The sequence below is a fragment of the Gorilla gorilla genome, chromosome 1 (assembly GCF_029281585.2).
Source record: "Gorilla gorilla gorilla isolate KB3781 chromosome 1, NHGRI_mGorGor1-v2.1_pri, whole genome shotgun sequence".
Taxonomy (NCBI): Eukaryota; Metazoa; Chordata; class Mammalia; order Primates; family Hominidae; genus Gorilla; species Gorilla gorilla.
Genome location: NC_073224.2, coordinates 218745026 through 218764744, shown reverse-complemented (window position 1 = coordinate 218764744; position 19719 = coordinate 218745026). Strand labels below are relative to the sequence as shown.

At 40.4% G+C, this 19719-nt stretch overlaps 1 protein-coding gene across 32 annotated transcripts in view; it reads right to left on the bottom strand.

Moving 5' to 3' along the window:
* The window catches only part of EIF4G3 (eukaryotic translation initiation factor 4 gamma 3), a 365343-nt gene that overhangs the window by 327468 nt on the left and 18156 nt on the right, over positions 1–19719 (bottom strand). The window contains exon 1 of one of the 32 annotated variants that reach the window (XM_063702093.1): positions 16125–16257. The exons of the other annotated variants lie outside the window; for them this stretch is intronic. Coding sequence (XP_063558163.1) covers positions 16125–16132 — 8 coding nt within the window. The 5' untranslated portion in view covers positions 16133–16257. Of the gene's footprint in view, positions 1–16124; positions 16258–19719 lie in introns of those variants that run through there. 32 annotated transcript variants of the gene reach the window in all.

Here is a 19719-nt window from a genome sequence, read left to right as displayed (position 1 = left end):
AGTCTGCCCAAGGTCATACTACATAAACAAAGAGGTGTCAACCAACTCCAACTGGGGCCCTTAACCGCTCACCAAACTGTTTCTCTTTCTGTGCCATGTTACAGAAGAATCTACAACACATTGAATGAAGAAGAAATGCTGTGGGATAGCATGTGTGTTTGAATTGAACATTACCATTTCTATTTGAGAAAAATATTTTTTTCTTTGTGTGTGTGTGTGTGTGTGTGTAGTTCTATGTAAAAAAAAAGTGTAAGAAAGATTTTTATTTCAAAAGAACTTTTGTATTTTTTTTCCTACCAAGAGAAAAAAAAAAACACAAGATCCTGCTTACTTAGTGATTACAACACTACAGTATGTTTTCTATTTTACATTAAGAAAGTGAAGAAACAAGACAAAAAACAGATCCAACCCTGTAGGAAAGAAATGGTGCAGGGAATAGAAAAATGTTTTTAAAATTTTCTAATTAGGCCAGGTACAGTGGCTCATGCCTGTTATCCCAACACTTTGGGAAGCCAAGACAGGAAGATCGTTTGAACCTAGGAGTTCAAGACTAGCCTGGACAACATAGTGAGACCCTGACTCTACCAAAAATTTTTATAACTTAGTCAGCCGTGGTAGTGTGGGCCTGCAGTCCCAGCTACTAGAGAGGTTGAGGGGGAAGAATCGCTTGAGCCTGGGAAATCGAGGCTGCAGTGAGCTGTGATTATGCCACCACGCTCCATCCAGCCTGGGCAACAGAGCAAGACCCTGTCTCCAAAAAAAAAAAACAAAATGCTAATCAGTACCACCCAAAGATTCAAGATAATATTTCCCTAATTTTGTTATAAAGAGAATTTAGCCTGGCACACTGGCATGTGCCTATAATCTCAGTCATTTCCAAAAAAAATGGAGATAGATACGTATTACTGAAACATAAAGCTACTCAGGAGGCTGAGGTGGGAGGATCACTTGAGTCCGGGCATTTAAGGCCAGCCTAGGCAACACAGTTAGACCTCATCTCAGGGAAAAAACATGTATTAGGAATCTAAAAGTGGCTAATGGTCAGGCACAATGGCTCACGCCTGTAATCCCAGCATTTTGGGAGGTTGCGGTGGGTGGACTGCTTGAGCCCAGGAGTTTGAGACCAGCCTGGACAACATGATGAAACCCCCACTCTACAAAAAAAAAAAAAATTAGCCAGTGTGGTGCGCCATGTGCCTGCAGTCCCAGCTACTCAGGAGGCTGAGGTAGGAGGATCGCTTGAGCCTGGATGGTGGAAGTTGCAGTGAGTTGAGATCGTACAACTGTACTCCAGCCTAAGTGACAGAGTGAGACCCTAGCTCCCCCAAAATTAAATTTTTTTAAGTGGCTAAATAGAATACATGCAACAAAGCAAAATAATACAAAGTAAATACAAACAAAAATGAAGAAAAACAATAAAGATCTAAATGGAATCAGGAACCAAACCATTTAAAACTCATAACAGCTAACACTTAATTTCCACAACCTTTTTACCCACTTCATACTCTGACATACTTCCCTTCATACATTCTGATCTGCTTCTATAATTTATCCCCAAAAATATCCATTCAGGTAAAAGAAGCTGTATAAAAATGTTGAGTGCAGCATGGTTCATAATATAAGAAAAACAGAAATAACTCAAGTAGATTAGAAAGAATTGCATAAAAATAAATTAAGCAGCATCCATAAGTAATTCTAGTCATTTCCAAAAAATGGAAATAGATATCTATTACTGAAACATAAAACTGTTACTAAAGAAATTACATTAAAAAGAAAAAATAGGCCAAATGTGGTGGCTCATGCCTGCAATCCCAGCACTCTGGGAGGCCAAGACAGGCAGATCACTTGAGGTTAGGAGTTCAAGACCAGCCTGACCAACATGATGAAACCCTGTCTCTACTAAAAATACAAAAATTAGCTAGGTGTGGTGGTGGGTGCCTGTAATCCCAGCTACTAGGGAGGTTGAGGCTGGAGAATAACTTGAACCTGGGAGGCAGAGGTTGCAGTGAGCCGATATTGCACCACTGTACTCAAGCCTGGGCGACAAAGTGAGAATTCGTCAAGAAAGAAAGGAAAAAAATAAAGGAGAGGAGGGGAGGGGAGAGAGAAAGAGAGACAAAGAAAGAAAGAGAAAGGAGAGCAAAGGAAAGGAAGAAGGAGAAGGAGACGGAGAAAGAGAAGGAAAGGAAAGGAAAGGGGAAAAGGAAAAGAAAGAAAACTATAAAAGGATAACTAAGAAAGAATACTATGAAACAGTATACAACATTTCAGTTAAAATTTAAAATGCTGTAATGGGCATAGAAAGTCTGGAGAAAGACTTCAAACAATTAACCAAGGAGGTGTGAAACTACAGGGAATTCCATTTACTAACATTATGTCTATAATGTACAGTAAGATACATTTATTTCTTCTTCAGCACAAAATAAATTTCATTATAATGAACAAATTATTAAACATACAAAATATTTTTCAAAAATTTTTATTTATACACTTTGGGAGGCCGAGGTGGGCAAATCACTTGAGGCCAGAAGTTTGGGACCAGGCTGGCCAACATGGCAAAACCCCATCTCTACTAAAAATATTTTTTAAATTACCTGGGTGTGGTGGCATGTGCCTGTAGTCCCAGCTACGCAGGAGGTTGAGGCACCAGAATCACTTGAACCCAGGAGGCAGAGGCTGCCATAAGCCAAGATCATGCCACCGCACTCCAGCCTGGGTGACAGAGCATGACTCTGTCTCCAAAAACAGAAAAAACTTATTTATAAAAGAAATGAGGTCTCCCTAAGTTGCCCTGGCTGGTTTCAAACTCCTGGTCTCAAGGTTCATAGGCATGAGACACTATGCCAGATCCAAAATATGTTTTAAGAAAGCAAATAACTAAATGAAGCAATTTCATGTTTTTTGCCCCCTTGGCTTCTATTTTTTTGGTGCAAGCAATGTCATGTTTTAAGAGAGCTCTGATAGTCCAAATAGAGCTCCAAAAATTAATTCCAAGTATCTATGGGTAATCTTTGGGAGATAACATCCCTCCCATAACAATAACAGTTATCAGTTATCTGCTTCAATCTATTTATTTATTTATTTTGGAGACAGAGTCTCACTGTTGTGCAGGCTAAAGTGCGCTGGCACAATCATAACTCATTCTAGCCTCAATCCTGAGGGATCCCCTTGAGGGAGCCTCCCACCTCAGCTCTTTGAGCAGCTAGGACTATAAACTAACACTACAGCAGCACACCCATCTTTTTTTTTTTTTTTGTAGAGATGGGGTCTCACTGTGTTGCCTAGGCTGGTCTCAAACTCCTGGCCTCAAGCAATCCTTCCACCTTGGCCTCCCAAAGTGCTAGATTTACAGGCATGAGCCACTGGTTCCTGACCCTGCTTCAATCATTTTTATGGATGAAATACAACAGAACTCTTAAGAAATAAAAGCACCTTGGTACACTCTGAATAGTAGACAGGTTTAACAATGTTAAACTGAGCCTAAATAGTAAAATGGCTTTGTCTCAGGTCATAAAGTAAATTTTAATAGATTATAATAAACCACTGAAAGACAAAGAATGAGTCCCATCTTTCAAAAAGCCCACGAAGGTGCATTTTACCAGGCCAGATTTCTTTCTCATAAGCTTTCTACCTCCTAATCCTTGAAATAGAGGGTTCTCAAACTATGCAGATCTTGGTCACTAATATCAACACAGCAGAACACTAGAAGAGGTAACGCATGTACTGATAAGCATGTGCCTTGTTAAATAGTCTAATTCTCCAGAAAATGATTTTTGTTTTCTGCTAGCTAGAGTAATAACAGCATTGTTTCTTGGCCAGGCAAGGTGGCTCATGCCTGTAATTCTAGCACTTTGGGAAGCCAAGGTGGGAGGATTGCTTGAGCCCAGGAGTTAAGAGACCAGCCTGGGCAACATAGCAAGAAAAAAAAAAATTATGCCATTATTTCTTGAGTACCAACCATATCTCTATCAGTGTATTTAGTATTTTGCATGGAGGGCTCATGTAATCCTCAGTACAACTTGTAAGGTATCATCAACTCTCTCATATAGACAAGGAAACCAAGTTCCAAAATGTTACATTAAGAGAATTGCCAAAGATGACATGACTACTACTAGTAGAATCAGAGCTAAAAAACAAAACAAAACAAACAAACAAAAAAAACCCTAGGGTTTAACTCTCAAGTTTTGCTCTATCTTCTAAAACCAATGATCCGGACCAACATACCTCTTAAAAGTGTCCAGTTTATTTTATGCCTTTTTTTTTTTTTTAAGAGACAGGTTCTCACTATGTTTCCCAGGCTGGTCTCAAACACGTAGCCTCAAAGGATACTCCCACTCAGGCCCCTGACTCAGTGGGATTACCGGTTTGAGTCACCCCACCTAGCTATGCTACGTGTTTTATCAAATGGAATTCATTTGAAACAAAATTAAAAACTTATATACATTGTGATTTCCCTTAAAGAAAACATAAATATTCAAGTGTGAATGGTAAAGTCTCACCAAAACCATTCAGTTATCTAGTAGTCAATGTTAGGAATAAAATTTGGTTACATACAAATCTCTACGGCAAAATCTAGCCAATATCACAAAATTCTCAAAGGCTAAAAATTACAGTAAATGGGCTGGGTGTGGTGGCTCATATCTGCAATCCCAGTGCTTTGCGAGGCCACCACAGGAGGATCATTGAGGCCAAATGTTTGAGACCAGCCTGGGCAACACAGCAAGACCTCATCTCTACAAAAAACATTTTTAAATTTTTTTTTTAATTAGCTGATTGTGGTGGGCACAGGACTGTAGTCCTAGCTACACAAAAAGCTGAGGCAGGAGGATCAACTCAGCCCAGGAGTTCGAGGCTGTAGTGAGCCAAGATTGTGCCACTACACTCCAGCCTGGGAAACACAGCAAGACCCTGTCTCCAAAACTAAAAAAAATTGAGGAGTAGAGGTTGGAGGATTACGTGAGCCCAGGAATCGCAGACCAGTCTGAGCAACATAGTGAGACCCAGTCTCTACAAAAAAATGTTTTTAATTAGCCAGGCATAGGGGTGTGCACCTGTAGTCCTAGCTAATTGGGAGGCTGAGGCAGGAAAATCGCTTGAGCCCATGAGGTTGAAGCTGAAAGCTGAGGTGAGCCATGGCTACACCACTGAATTCTTGCCTGGGCAATACAGCAAGACCCTGTCTCAAAAACTTTTATAAAGTACAGTAAATGAAGGGCAAACATATGGCTATTAACAGTTAATTTCAATAACTAATGACATACAAATCAGAAAGGCAATTTTATATTTAAAAAATATTAAAATTGGCTGGGCGGGGTGGCTCACACCTGTAATCCCAGCACTTTGGGAGGCCAAAGCGGGTGAATCAGCTGAGGTCAGGAGTTCAAGACCAGCCTAGCAACATGGCCAGTCTCTACTAAAAAATACAAAAAAATTAACCGGGCATGGTGGTGGCCACCTGTAATCCCAGCTACTAGGGAAGCTGAGGAAGGAGAACCACTTGAACCCAGGAGGTGGAGGTTGCAGTGAGCCAAGATCATGCCATTGCACTCCCGCCTGGACAACGAGCAAAACTCCATCTCAAAAATAAATAAATAAATAAAATTACATATTATATGGTGACAATAGCAATTCAATAACTGGAATAAGAAAAATTAATAGTCACAAGGAGCTTTTCATTTCACACAAGAAAGTCTATAAAATACTACTAGTATCAATGCAATAATTGTAATAAAAGGCAAACCTGAACTCTTCAAAAGCTAGTAAGTTACCTAAAGATATAGTTGTTTCAGAAATTTCAGGATTTGGGCGGGTCAGTGGCTCCCGCTTATAACCCCAGCACTTTGGGAGGCTGAGGCAGATCAGCCTCAGGCAGATCACCTGAGGTCGGGAGTTCAAGACCAGCCTGGCCAGCATGGCAAAAACCCATTTCTATTAAAAATACAAAAATTAGCCAGGCATGGTGGCGGGTTCCTGTAATCCAGCTACTCGGGAGGCTGGAGCAGGAGAATCGCTTGAGCCCAGGAGGCAGAGGTTGCAGTGAGCAGAGATCATGCCACTGCACTCCAGCCTGGGCAAGAGCAAGAATGCATCTCAAAAAAAAAGAAAAGAAAGAAAGAAATTTCAGGATTTCCACTTCACAGTATCTGTTTTTTTGAGGAAATGATATAGGTCCAAAATCACAACTAAAATATATTTGGAAAATATTCTGTATAAGAAACTCCACTCCACAAAACATAAATAGTATGCAGACATAAAAAACTGACCATAATGCAAGCTTAACATGAATTAACATAGGTATTTCCACTTTTTTAAACAATATTTTCATTTAAAAAATTATTTGAATTCCCTACAGACAACCAAAAAAAAATTATTAGAAGACCTCATCCTTCATTCATAACTATGAATAGAAACTACTAATCACCAGACATTAAGAAAGTAAAGAACAAAGAGGAGATCTCCCAGAGGAGAGAGATGGTACACGGAATAGGAAAAGGTTTTTTAAAGTTCAAATTAGTATCTTTGAAAAGATTCATGATTAATAGTCATAAAACATAGGAGGCCGACGCGGGAAGACTGCTTGAACCCAGGAGTTCAAGACCAGCCTGGTCAACATTGTGAGACCTCATTTCTACAAAAGATAAACAAAATTAGCTGGGCATGGCAGCGCACATCTATGGTCCTAATTACCTGGAGGACAGAGGTGGGAGGATCACTTTGGCTGGGAAAGTCAAGGCAGCAGTGAGCCATGATCATGCCACTGCACTCCAGCCTGGGCAACAGAGCAAGACTCTATCTCAAATAAAATGTCTAAAGTCATAAAATAAGGTACAACTGCTACCCCCCAAAAAACAGCAGAAAGAAAAGTTCTTAGTATTGAAAAAATAACTGTCAAGTTGTTGCTCTTTTATTTACATACTTTTCAATTCAGCAATTCTATTTACAGTACTCCATTCTACTAGAATACATATACACAAAGATACATATGTACAAGGATATGCACTACAACTTTAATACCAAAATATCCCTTAAAAACTACATTAATATCCACAAATAGTAAAAAAAAATAGGCTGGGCGCAGTGGCTCACGCCTGTAATCCCAGCCCTTTGGGAGGCCAAGGTGGGCGGATTACGAGGTCAGGTGATCAAGACCATCCTGGCTAACACAGTGAAACCCTGTCTGTACTAAAAATACAAAAAATTAGCCGGGTATGGTGGCAGGCACCTGCAGTCCCAGCTACTTGGGAGGCTGAGGCAGGAGAATGGTGTGAACCCAGGAGGTGGAGCTTGCAGTGAGCTGAGATCATGCCAATGCACTCCAGCCTGGGTGACAAAGCAAGACTCCACCTCAAAAATAAAAATAGAAGTAAATAATAGTACAACTAGACTACACAACGGTCTGTATGTATTGACATGGCAATGATTTATATGATACATAAATAGTCACTAAGCATGGGCAGTGTAATCCTACTTATATTCTTTTTACACAGTAATATAATACAATAATTGTAACAGCAACGACTATACCTATTTTACTATATAACACTGGTTGTCAGGTACTATTTTAGGCATTTTAAATGTATTAACTCATTTAATCCTCAGAACTCAAGACACCAGAGTCTATAACTACCACTCTCTGTAAACATGAGGATACTGGGGCACAAACAAGTTAAAATCGCTTTCCCAAGACATACAGCACTAAATCAAGAGAGCTGGGACTCCAAGTTCACCAAGCTGATACTTCACATTTCCAGCAGTCAGGATACAAACCAGAGTCCAGCTCGAGTCCATCCTCTAAAACCTCTGCTTTTCTCTCTCTCCCTCCTCTTCTCCTTATTTGTAAATGCATACAAAAAGGTAAGAAGAGACACACCAAACTGTCAACTGTGATAACCTTTAATCGTGAAAGTATAAGTGAAAAGAGTTTTTCCCATTTTAAAATACATCATATGAAGGTATAAATCTATATAATTGGCCAGGTGTGGTGGCTCACACCTGTAATCCCAGCACTTTGGGAGGCCGAGGCGGGCAGATCACGAGATCAGGAGTTCAAGACCAGCCTGGCCAACATACTGAAACCCCATCTCTACTAAAAATACAAAAAACTAGCCAGGCACGGTGGCAGGCACCTGTAATCCCAGCTACTCAGGAGGCTGAGGCAGGAGAATCTCTTGAACCCGGGAGGCGGAGGTTGCAGTGAGCCAAGATCGTGCCACTGCACTCCAGCCTGGAGACAGAGCAAGACTCCATCTCAATAAATAAATAAATAAATCTATATAATTTGTATTATTTATAAAACACATGCATTGTTTTGCTAAGTTTTTTTGTTTGTTTTTTGTTTTTGTTTTTGTTTTTTCTGAGACAGAGTCTCACACTGTCGCCTGGGCTGGAGTGCAATCGCGTGATCTCAGCTCACCGCAACCTCCACCTCCCAGGTTCAAGCGATTCTCCTGCCTCAGCCTCCTAAGTAGCTGGGATTACAGGTTCCTGCCACCACGCCTGGCTAATTTTTAGTAGAGACAGGGTCTCCCTATGTTGGCCAGGCTGGTCTCGAACTCCTGACCTCGTGATCTGCCCACCTCAGCCTCCCAAAGTGCTGGGATTACAGGTGTGAGCCACCGCACCCAAGCTTTGCTAAGTTTTGAACCTAAACCAAAATCTCAAAAAATACATGAGCCTAGGACATGAACAAATAATTTTCAAAACAGGAAATAAACCTAGTAAACAAGGGAGAAAAAAATAAACCTTACAAGTAATAAAAGAAATACAAACTAAAATCGTCTATCATTTTCACCTATCAAATCAACAAAAATTGAAAGACTGCAATATTTAATGCTGATAAAAGTAGAGTAGACCCTGAAAATATGTACATGTATTATATATCAATAAAAACAATTTAAAAATGTAGCAGGCACTAGGGTACACTGCAGGTAAAGTGAAAATTCATATCTGGTAATATACATCAATTTTCCTAGTGTTCACACCTGTTGACTCAGTAATTTTTACTTTTATTAAGGAAATATCTGAAATATTGAAAAGCATTATGCATAAAGATGGTTTCCAGCATGGCTTTTTTTCTTTTCAAGAGAAGAGTCTCGCTCTGTCACCCAAGCTGGAATGTGCAATAGCACAATCATAATTCACTGCAGCCTCAAACTCCTGAGCTCAAGCAATCCTCCCATCTCAATATCCCAAGTAGCTAGGGCTACAGGCACACTCCATTATGCCTCACCAATTTTTTTTCTAATTTCACAGAGACAAGGTCTTGCTATGTTGCCCAGGTTGGTCTTGAACTCCCGGGTCTAAACAATCTGCCTACCTTGGCCTCCCAAAGTGCTGGTTATTACACGCATGAGCCACCCTATCTGGTCTCAGCATTCCTTTCAATAGCAAAACTGTTAACTTAAAAATCGAGTAAACAGCCGGGCGTGGTGGCTCACACCTGTCATCCCAGCACTTTGGGAGGCCAAGGTAGGCGGATCACAAGGTCAGGAGATCGAGACCATCCTGACTAACACGGTGAGACCCCATCTCTACTAAAAATGCAAAAAATCAGCTGGCTGTGGTGGCAGGTGCCTGTAGTCCCAGCTACTCGAGAGGCTGAGGCAGGAGAATGGTGTGAACCCAGGAGGCGGAGCTTGCAGTGAGCCGAGATCGCGCCACTGCACTCCAGCCTGGGCGACAGAGTGAGACTCTGTCTCATTTAAAAAAAAAAAAAGTGCATGTCTGTAATCCCTGCAACTCAAGAGGCTGAGGTGGGAGGATAGCCAGGAGTTCAAAGCCAGCCTAGGAAACACAGCAAGATCCTCATGTCAAAAAAAGAAAAAAAAAATCCAACAATAAGGAATGTGTTTTCAGTAAATTGTGGCACAGTCATATATCTAATACTATAAAGCCATTAAAGATGCCTTCAGAATGTTTTTTGAAATGTGACTATACTGGCCAGGTAGGGTGGCTCATGCCTGTAATCCCAGCGACTGGGTAAGCTGAGGCAGGAGGATAGCTTGAGCCCAGGAGTTGGAGGTTACAGTGAGCTATGATCATGCCATTGTACTCCAGCCTGAGCAACAGAGACTCTATCTCTAAAAAAAAAAAAAGAAAGAAATGTTAATATATCAATGTTAAAATAGGAAAAATAATACAAAGTTACATTTACAGTATGATTTGCAGCTATGCAAATGTGTGTGTATATATATAAACACATATATGCCAACCTATGTGTACATAAATATGTACAAAAATATGTATACATATATAAACAAAAAATTCCTTCAAGGAAATTTATCGAAATACATCAATGAGTTAGAGTTATGGGTAAACTGTTATTCTTTTTTTTCCCTGTATTTTCCATAATGATTACATATGGCTTTTCTAGAGAAGGGGGGCTTTTCTGTTTCTCAAGCAAAAAAGCCTTTTCTCTTCATCACACTGAAAGAGAAATGAATGAAGTACTGTGTTACTGCCTATCCAGATATACGGTATTTTACTGGTTGCTAAGCAGCAGATCCTGGTGTTTTTACATCATGCCTATCTCTAGTCACAGGCAGAAAGGACAGGAACTCAGGCACAAACTCACCCCATCCAAATGACAGTGTATTTCCTCTTGGGAGTGGTCCAAAGAGCACACACAGCAACTTTAATTCTCTACTCAAACCACTCCCCATCTCTCACCTTAACATACCAAGCAGATTTTTTATATGGAACAGTATTCCTCACACGAGCTGCACGAAAGGGAAGACCTTTTTAATCCTCTACTATATGCCACCCACTCCATCTCTGAGAGATAATTCGCATTCAAGTATGTTCACCCACCAAGCTAGAAATCACCATCATTCTGGACATGTATCTGTCATCAACTGACACAGACAGGTAAGCCTTGCTGCTTTCTGAAAATAGCCAATCCTGCTCAGTGAATGACAGCATCAGCTAAGATTTCATCTACTGCAGAGAATGGGTGGGTCCCCCCACTAATGCTGTAAATTCCAATACTCAGTGTCATTCCCTCCAAACAGCAGAATCTATAGTATGGAAATTCTTCCACAAGAAAAGCCCAATTCTTGTGGCCACAACCATTAAGAGAATCCTGAGCCAGGACATTCTCCCCAAGCTTCCCCTCCTGCTTCTTCACAGGAACCACAGCAGCCAAGTCCTATACTATGCCCGCCCCTGCTGCAGCAGCAGCCATTTTTGGCTCAGCCCTGCTGCAGTCCCAGATGAAAGCCAGGACGGCAAGGACAAGATGGCAAAGGACTTTTAAAATGGAAACTCTTAACAAAAATAACAATGAAGCAAGCATCATAAAAAATGTTGCAATAATATGCCATGTCATTTAAAATAAGGCTTTAAAAAAAGATGCCTATATTCAAGTACTTTAAACCATTTTTCATGGCGTCATGAAAAATTTGAGGAAACCTAATTCATCACAATGTGAGATCAGCACTATACTGACACTATGGGGAAAACAATGCTTAATGAGTTTAGTTTTCTACTCAACTAACAGTTAACAACAACTCCCTTGATTCCTGTGGAAAATCTAAATGCATTTCAAATTCCTCTTCACTCTCTTAAAATAATGTAATTTAATCTTTGCTGAATGAAGAGCTCACAGAGAATCAAATTTTAACTTGATTTCACTTTCCAAAATAGAAGTAGCTTTACTTTGCTAATTATAAAAATAACTGGCCGGGTGCGGTGGCTCAGGCCTGTAATCCCAGCACTCTGGGAGGCAGAGGCGGGTGGACAACCTGAGGTCGGGAGTTCGAGATCAGCCTGGCTAACATGGTGAAACCCCGTTTCTACTAAAAATACAAAATTAGCTGGGCGTGGTGGCACGTGCCTGTAATCCCAGCTACTCGGGAGGCTGAGGCAGAAGAATTGCTTGAACTCAGGAGGCGGAGGTTGCAGTGAGTCAGAATCATACCACTGCACTCCAGGCTGGGCAACAGAGTGAGACTCCGTCTCTAAATAAATAAATAAATAAATAAATAAAGTGATTAAACAAAATATCACTTACTACAGAAAAAAAATCAAATGACCTAATCTCACCAGCAACCAGTAACCACATGAACACTGTTGCATAACCAAGCACCAAGCACTTTTTCCTAATGTACTTTTTAAATAAAATTTGAATATACATGCTACTTTTAACTGACTTCCACGGAGAAAATGTGCACTTTTTTATATCAGTAAATGTTTCCGCAACATTTTTAATGGTTATATAGTATTTCTTTCTTTTTTTTTTTTTTTTTTTGAGATAGAGTCTCGCTTTGTCACCCAGGCTGGAGTGCAGTGGCACGATCTCAGCTCACTGCAAGCTCTGCCTCCCGGGTTCACGCCATTCTCCTGCTTCAGCCTCCCAAGTAGCTGGGGCTACAGGCGCCCGCCACCACGCCTGGCTAATTTTTTGTATTTTTAGTACAGATAGGGTTTCACCGTGTTAGCCAGGATGGTCTTGATCTCCTGACCTCGTGATCCGCCCGCCTCGGCCTCACAAAGTGCTGGGATTACAGGCGTGAGCCACCATGCCCGGCTTTAATGGTTATATAGTATTTCAATACCTATATAGTCTGTAATTTGCCCAATGTCCTATCACTAGGCCTTTAGCATGTTTCAAAAGGTTTACTCATGTCATGAAAGATGACATGAGAACAATCAGAATCTTACTTGAATACCAACTTTCAAAGTATAATTCTATAAAAGCAAATTGTATTAAATAAAAAAAGGGCTAATTTCAAGGTATTCCTTGAATATATGTTAAAAAAATCTCTTAGAATACTAACAAAATTTAATACAACAACAGTCCAGTTTCTGTTACATTACCTAGGGCCACAAGAAACAAACTCCTAGGTCAAACTGTCTCACCCACTCCACTTGGAAAAAGAGATTCATCCTAGTCCCTGTCTCACTCTAGATACTAGTTTAGTATAAAAGACAAGTTCAAACAAAAGAAGACAGTAACTAAGCCTAGGGAAAAACTGAAACCAATTCCATGAGGTAAGACTGATCCAGGACTCTAATCAGACAATTCTGAGGTCTAGCTTCAGACTGGAGAATGGAGGGATTAAAAGGCTCAGAAGAAGTTCTAAATACTCCCAGATCTATAACTGACAGGGAACCAAGCACCTAGAAAAAGCAGGCAAGCTCAGAAGTACACTATACATTCCATCACAGAAATTCCTTTGGGCCAGGCACGGTGGCTCACGCCTATAATCCCAAGACTTTGGGAGGCAAAGGCAGGTGGATTGCTTGAGCCTGGAAGGTCAGTGCTGCAGTGAGCCAAGATGATGCCACTGTACTCCGGCCTGGGCAACAGAGCGAGACCCTGTCTCTACAAAAAAAAAAAAAAAAAAAAGCAAATAAAATTTTTTAAAAAATCTTTGGGTTCACAAATTTGAAAAGGCCAACTACTTTTTGTTACGTACTCCTTAGATGGAATCAAACTTGCTAACACTAAAAAAAAGCAACCAGAAAAATAAAACACCCCCTTACAGGGCCTTCAACATGAAGCTTCTTTATAAAAGTAAAATCCATTTCCCTTCAACTCCCAGACTGTTTCCTAATGCAACTTCAATTACCTTTCCAGTCATTACAAGTCACAGTGAGCTGGTATCTACTACCATGACCCAGAGAGCTTCCCAAAATACTTTCCCTATGAGGTTATTGTGGTATTAGCTATTAATAACATTATTTTATGCCATATAATAAAATATATCAACATTTGGAAAATTTACATAACTTAATGAACAATTATCTTCAAATAACTGATGCATAATGGTATAATCTTCCAAATAACCAATGCATGATGTTACAAAATCATACACAGGTAAAAGATCCATTCAAGCCAAGCACGATGTACACACTCTGTCATCCTAGCAACTCAAGATGCTGAGGCAGGAGGATGGCTTGAGGCCAGGAGTTCGAGGCTACAGTGAGCTGTGACTGTACCTGTGAATAGCCACTGCACTCCAGCCTGGGAAACAAAGGAATATGCTGTTTCCAAAATAATTTTTAAATAATCACAAAATGATTCCTAAATGCTCCAAAGTTCCCTCCTTTCTCAAATCTATTTTCTAATTAGATTAAGAAATTTTCAGGGACAATGGCCACTCTTCATTTTTACTTCTTCCCACAGTTCTCCTGAAGTGTACAGCAGACACTGATGTGTGCTGCCCCTAGTAGCTTTCGGCCACTTTCAGGATGTGTTATTTTTGAAGGGAAGCTAAAAAGTACTACATCTCAAAGACTACATCTCAAAGACTCTTAGACAGATAAAAGTCTTCACTCATCTAGAAGATTCTAATGGCATTCTGAATAGCACTATCATTCTTTTAACTATCTACTATGACAGCTACCACAGTAACATTTATTTTTAATAGCTGAGGCCATTTGAGAAGGAGGTGAGTTAAAAGATTTCCATAATCCATTCTAACCCTCACATTCTAAGATTCTGGTTCTCTTTATTCTCAAGTCCCAGCATTCAATAATGCTGGATACTATGGTTGTTTAGGGGCTTGAAGATGAGTCAGCAGGTACAGCAATTTGTGAGATGCAGCTTTTTTTTGTTTGTTTGTTTGTTTGTTTGTTTGTTTGAGACGAAGTCTCGCTCTTGTAGCCCAGGCTGCAGTGCAATGAATTGCACAATTTTGGCTCAGGGGAACCTCCACCTCCCAGGTTCAAGTGATTCTCCTGCCACAGCCTCCTGAGTAGCTGGGATTATAGGTATGTGCCACCACACCCGACTAATTTTTCTATTTTTAGTAGAGACTGGATTTCACCATGTTGGCCAGGCTGGTCTCGAACTCCTGACTTCAGGTGATCCTCCCTCGTTGGCCTCCCAAAGTGCTGGGATTATAGGCGTGAGCCACCGAGACCGGCCAAGAAGCATTTCATTATACTTTAAACAACAGTGAAGCCAGCAAAAGATAGCTGCTGTGGTTTACATTGCTGAACATGCTGTTGGGTTTCACAGGCCGGTAAAAACTACCTATTGTCAGCAAGCCTCATTTTTCTTAGTTAAAGGTTAAGAAGCACCAGGCTTAGCCAGCAGCTCCTAAAGCAGAGTGAACAATCTCTTTTCTCAAAGCAGAATTAGTATAAGTGCTTATCCACCAAAATCAGGGTTATTAGTTTAATGGAATTTGCTCATTTCTAAAGATGTCCTACTGGAAATAAGATAACGGAACATTCAAAAACCATTCTTGCCTAGGAATGTGCCTCTGGTTGCAATAAACAAACTCTCTATATAGATCACTAATGTTATACATGCTCAGACACAAGAAAAACTGCTTTCAATAACAACAAAAAAAGTAAGTCAAGAGCGTATTTTTTTAATCACAAAATGCTATTAACTAAAGTGCAGAGAAAGGAATAAAAAATATGCAGATACAGTATCAATCACTAACCATTTTTGTGAGAGCCAGAAAGGCAAAACAACCTGCAACATTCAACGAAATTATCTATTGTTCTGGTTTTGAGTATTTTCAACTTAGTTTTCCTTCTGAGTCAAAAGTAGTTGAACTTTAAGAATCCTTCTGTCGTAAGTAGCCTCCGCTCCAAATATATTTTTCAAAGTTTTGGTTTCCAGTGAAAGACTAAACTGAAAAACACTTCCTAACGGCTTTCTGGTTGCATATCCAATGGTTCATCTGAGCATTATACCCTGAACACAAATAGAAGTTCCTTTTTCATTCAAAGGCAGCCAATTTAACCTAATATTTCAAATTCTAGCTGAACTACTAATAAGGAGATGCAGATATATGCTATGTATCTATGCATCTATGTATCTCTCCATCTATATATCTCTTTAGCAGTATGATAAAAGATGTCCTACATTTTGATGAGCAGGTATTTTCACTATTGTCTCATTATTTGAGTATTGAAACAATATGCCTCAATTTTACTCACTTATAAACTATCTACTACAAACCTGTGACTAACCATAAACAAAGGCTGAAACTGAAACCAGAAATATATTTTTTAAATATATAGGCCAGCGGGGCACAGTGGCTCACACCTGTAATCCCAGAACTTTGGGATGCTGAGGCGGGTGGATTACTTGAGGTCAGGAGTTCGAGACCAGCCTGGCCAACATAGAGAAACCCCATCTCCACTAAAAATACAAAACTTACCTAGGCATGGTGGCAGGTGCCTGTAATCCCAGCTACTTGGGAGGCTGAGGCAGGAGAATCGCTTGAACCCAGCAGGCGGAGGTTGCAGTGAGCCGAGATCGTGCCACTGCACTCCAGCCTGGGAGACAGTGTGAGACTCTGTCTCAAAAAAAAAAAAAAAAAAAAAGAAAGAAAGAAAGAAATTATACATCAATCCACAATAATGAGGCAAAGACAAGCTAACTGAAACAGTTCCTGTTCTTCTGCTTAAAATTTATCAACTAAGGATAGTAATGGAGTTTATCATGCTCCGTTCAATTCCTGATTAGCATATTAAAATCTTTTATTGAAAACTCCAGGTTCAAATTAATGATTTCACAATAACTACTGCCCAGAACCCCAACAGCAGCCTATTACGGAGACAGCAAGTGATTTACATATTTTTGAAGTTTTAGTCAGGTGCGGTGCCTCACACCTCTAATCTCAGCCACTTGGGAGGCTAATGCAGGAGAATAGCTTGAGCCCAGGAGTTGGGAGTTTGCAGTGAGCTATGACAGCGCCACTGCACTCCACCCTGGGTGAAAGAGTGAAACTCCATCTAAAAAATAAATAAATATTTTGAGAAGTTTTTTTATTTCTAAAATATATGATTATAGAAAATAAGCAAAAGTATAAACTTAAATGTAATTCTCCAAACCAAAGCCCTTTAAGAACTAATTTTAGACTTGTAAAGAAACACACAAAAAGCCGGGTGCAGTGGCTCAGGCCTGTAATCCCAGCACTTTGAGACGCTGAGGCAGGAGGATCACTTGAGGTCAGGAGTTCAAGACTAGCCTGGCCAACATGGTGAAACCCCGTCTCTACTAAAAATACAAAAATTAGCTGGGCGTGGTGGCACATGCCTGTAGTCCCAGCTACTCGGGACGCTGAGATGGGAGAATCGCTTGAACCCTGAGGGCAGAGGCTGCAGTGAGCTGAGATGGTGCCATTGCACTCCAGCCTGGGCAACAAGAGCGAAACTCTGTCTCAAAAAAAAAAAAAAAAAAAAAAAAAAAAAACTCTAGAGTTTTCAATCAAAAACTAGCTGTCAAGGATTAAATGTCACTTCCTCCAATTACATAAACAAAACTCAGTGGGAATCTATTCTGGATAGTTTAAAGGTTGTGCTGCGTTGATCATCCTCTTTCCTCTCAGCAGCTTCTTTCTCTTTTCTGTAAGCTTCCCCATCTTCCTCAAGTAACCAGACACTGCATAGACTACTAATAATCTTTGGTTTTCTCTTCCCTCTCTCCATTATGCTTATATTATCATAGATTTGTTTCTCCAACCATTTCTGCTCATCTGACTTCCATCTCCCTATTTCCAAACATCTTCAGTTATCTCCATTTGTTTGTAAAATGAGGTGGATATTTCATTCATTTCAAATCCAACATGTCCTAAACTGAATTTATCGGTCCACTATCTCAAAACAACGTATAAAATTAAATCCTAAATCTTTCTTACTCTATCAATGACAGCATCATTTTCTAGTCTCAAAACCCTGGAGTCAACTTTAACTCTTCTTTCAGAAATCAAAGATAGTCAAATCCCTGTTTTTCTTCCTTTATGATAGCTTTCATGATATGATCACCCTTTCCTTTTCATTTCCCCCTAGACAGGATGTACCTCAGCAAAACCTTGGAAAACCTTGGAAAAATTAGGCTGGGCACAGTGGCTCTCATCTGTTAATCCCAGCACTTTGGGAGGCTGGAGCCAGAGGATCGCTTGAGCCCAGGAGTTCAAGACCAGGCTAGGCAACATAGTGAAACCTCGTCTCTACAAAATATCAACCTGGGACCACTGTGGTCCCTACTGCTTGGGAGGTTGAGGCAGAAGTATTGCGTGAGCCTGGGAGGTCGAGGCTGCAGTGAGCCATGATCGTACCACTGCACTCCAGCCTAGGCAACAAAGCAAGACCCTATCTCAAAAAATAATAATAAATGAATAATAAATTATACAGTTAGATATCCAAAGGTTCTCCAAAATTGTCAGATGCACATTTGCTGCTTTCTATTTTATCCCAGTGGATCTTCGGACTACCCCATATACACCATACACCATTTCCTAACCACTGACCACGACTCTGCCCATACCATTTCCCTCAACTGTAGATGTCCTTCCCCTCAACTTCAAGTCAGCCCAAATACTACTTCCTATTCCCCTAGTCCTCACTGACTTTCAAGGTTCTGATCTCGTACCTCCATTTGAGAGTACTGTTTTTTTCCTGTGGTTTTTTTTTTGTTTGTTTGTTTTTTTAAGAGAAGATCTTGCTCTCTTTCTTACCCAGGCTGGAGTGCAGTGGTATGATCACGACTCACTGCAGCTTCAACCTCCTGGGCTAGTGACCCTCCTGCTTTAGCCCTTCCCACACAGCTGGGACTCACCACTACACCTGGCTAATTTTTTTTTTGGTAGAGACAGGGTTTCCCTATGTTGCCCAGGTTGGTCTTCCTACTCCTAGGCTCAACTGCTCCTTCTGTCTAGCCTCCCAAAGTGCTGGGATTACAGGTGTGAGCCACCACACCCAGCCTCAGGTTTCTTTTGTATATTCTTCAATAGACAGCACAGACGTACAATGTTACTTAATAAATATTTGCTCCATTAATTATTGACTAAATAATTATTGTGCACCTGCTAAGAATCAGGTACTGTGGTTAGCTTAATCTGTAATATCAAAACAATAACATTTCTCTTTTTTCTCTTATTCTTTCTCGAGATTCCACTAGTCTTTCCTTCAGTTTACCATTACTAGTTGTCCTTTTTCACTCAGTTGAGCCTGCAGCTGAATAGCAGTTAAGCTACCTCATTAACATGATTCTGAAATACAAGGGAATAATGACTTTTCTCTCAAGATATTCCAAGAAAAATCAGAAAGAATAATGAGCAGTAAGTTTCTGAAGGCTATTTGACCAACTGGAGGTTTCTCACAATTGTCCTTATCATGAACTAATTTCACACTGGTGCCCTTATGAACTGACCAAAGACTTCAATGTCACTGAAAGCACTGAAAGCATGAGAAGACTTCCTTTCTGTGCCTAAACTCTCTATTTAACAAATACATAGCTTTTTTTTTTTTTTTTTTTTTTTGAGGCAAGATCTCACTCTGTCACCCAGGCTGGAAGGCTGGAGTGGAGTGGTGCGATCTCCACTCACTGCAGCCTCCACCTCATGGACTCAAAGCAATCCACCCACCTCAGCCTCCAGAGTGGCTGGGACCAGAGGCACATACCACCATGCCCAGGTAATTTTTGTATTTTTGGTAGAGACGAGGTTTTGCCATGTTGCCCAGGGGGGTTTCAAACTCCTGAGCTCAAGCAATCCACCCACCTTGGCCTCCCAAAGTGTTAGAATTACAGGCGTGAGCCAACACACCAAGCCAATATATAGTTAATTGAAGAAAAGGGGTTATTTTTAAAGTGCTTATGAACTGTAACTTATGATAACCAAATACTTATTTCAACTTAGCTCCTCCAACTAAAACAATTATTCTGACCTGGTACACAAGATTTAACACCACTAAAACACAACATAAACTAGGCACAGTGGCACACACTTGTAATCCCCCCCACTCAAGAAG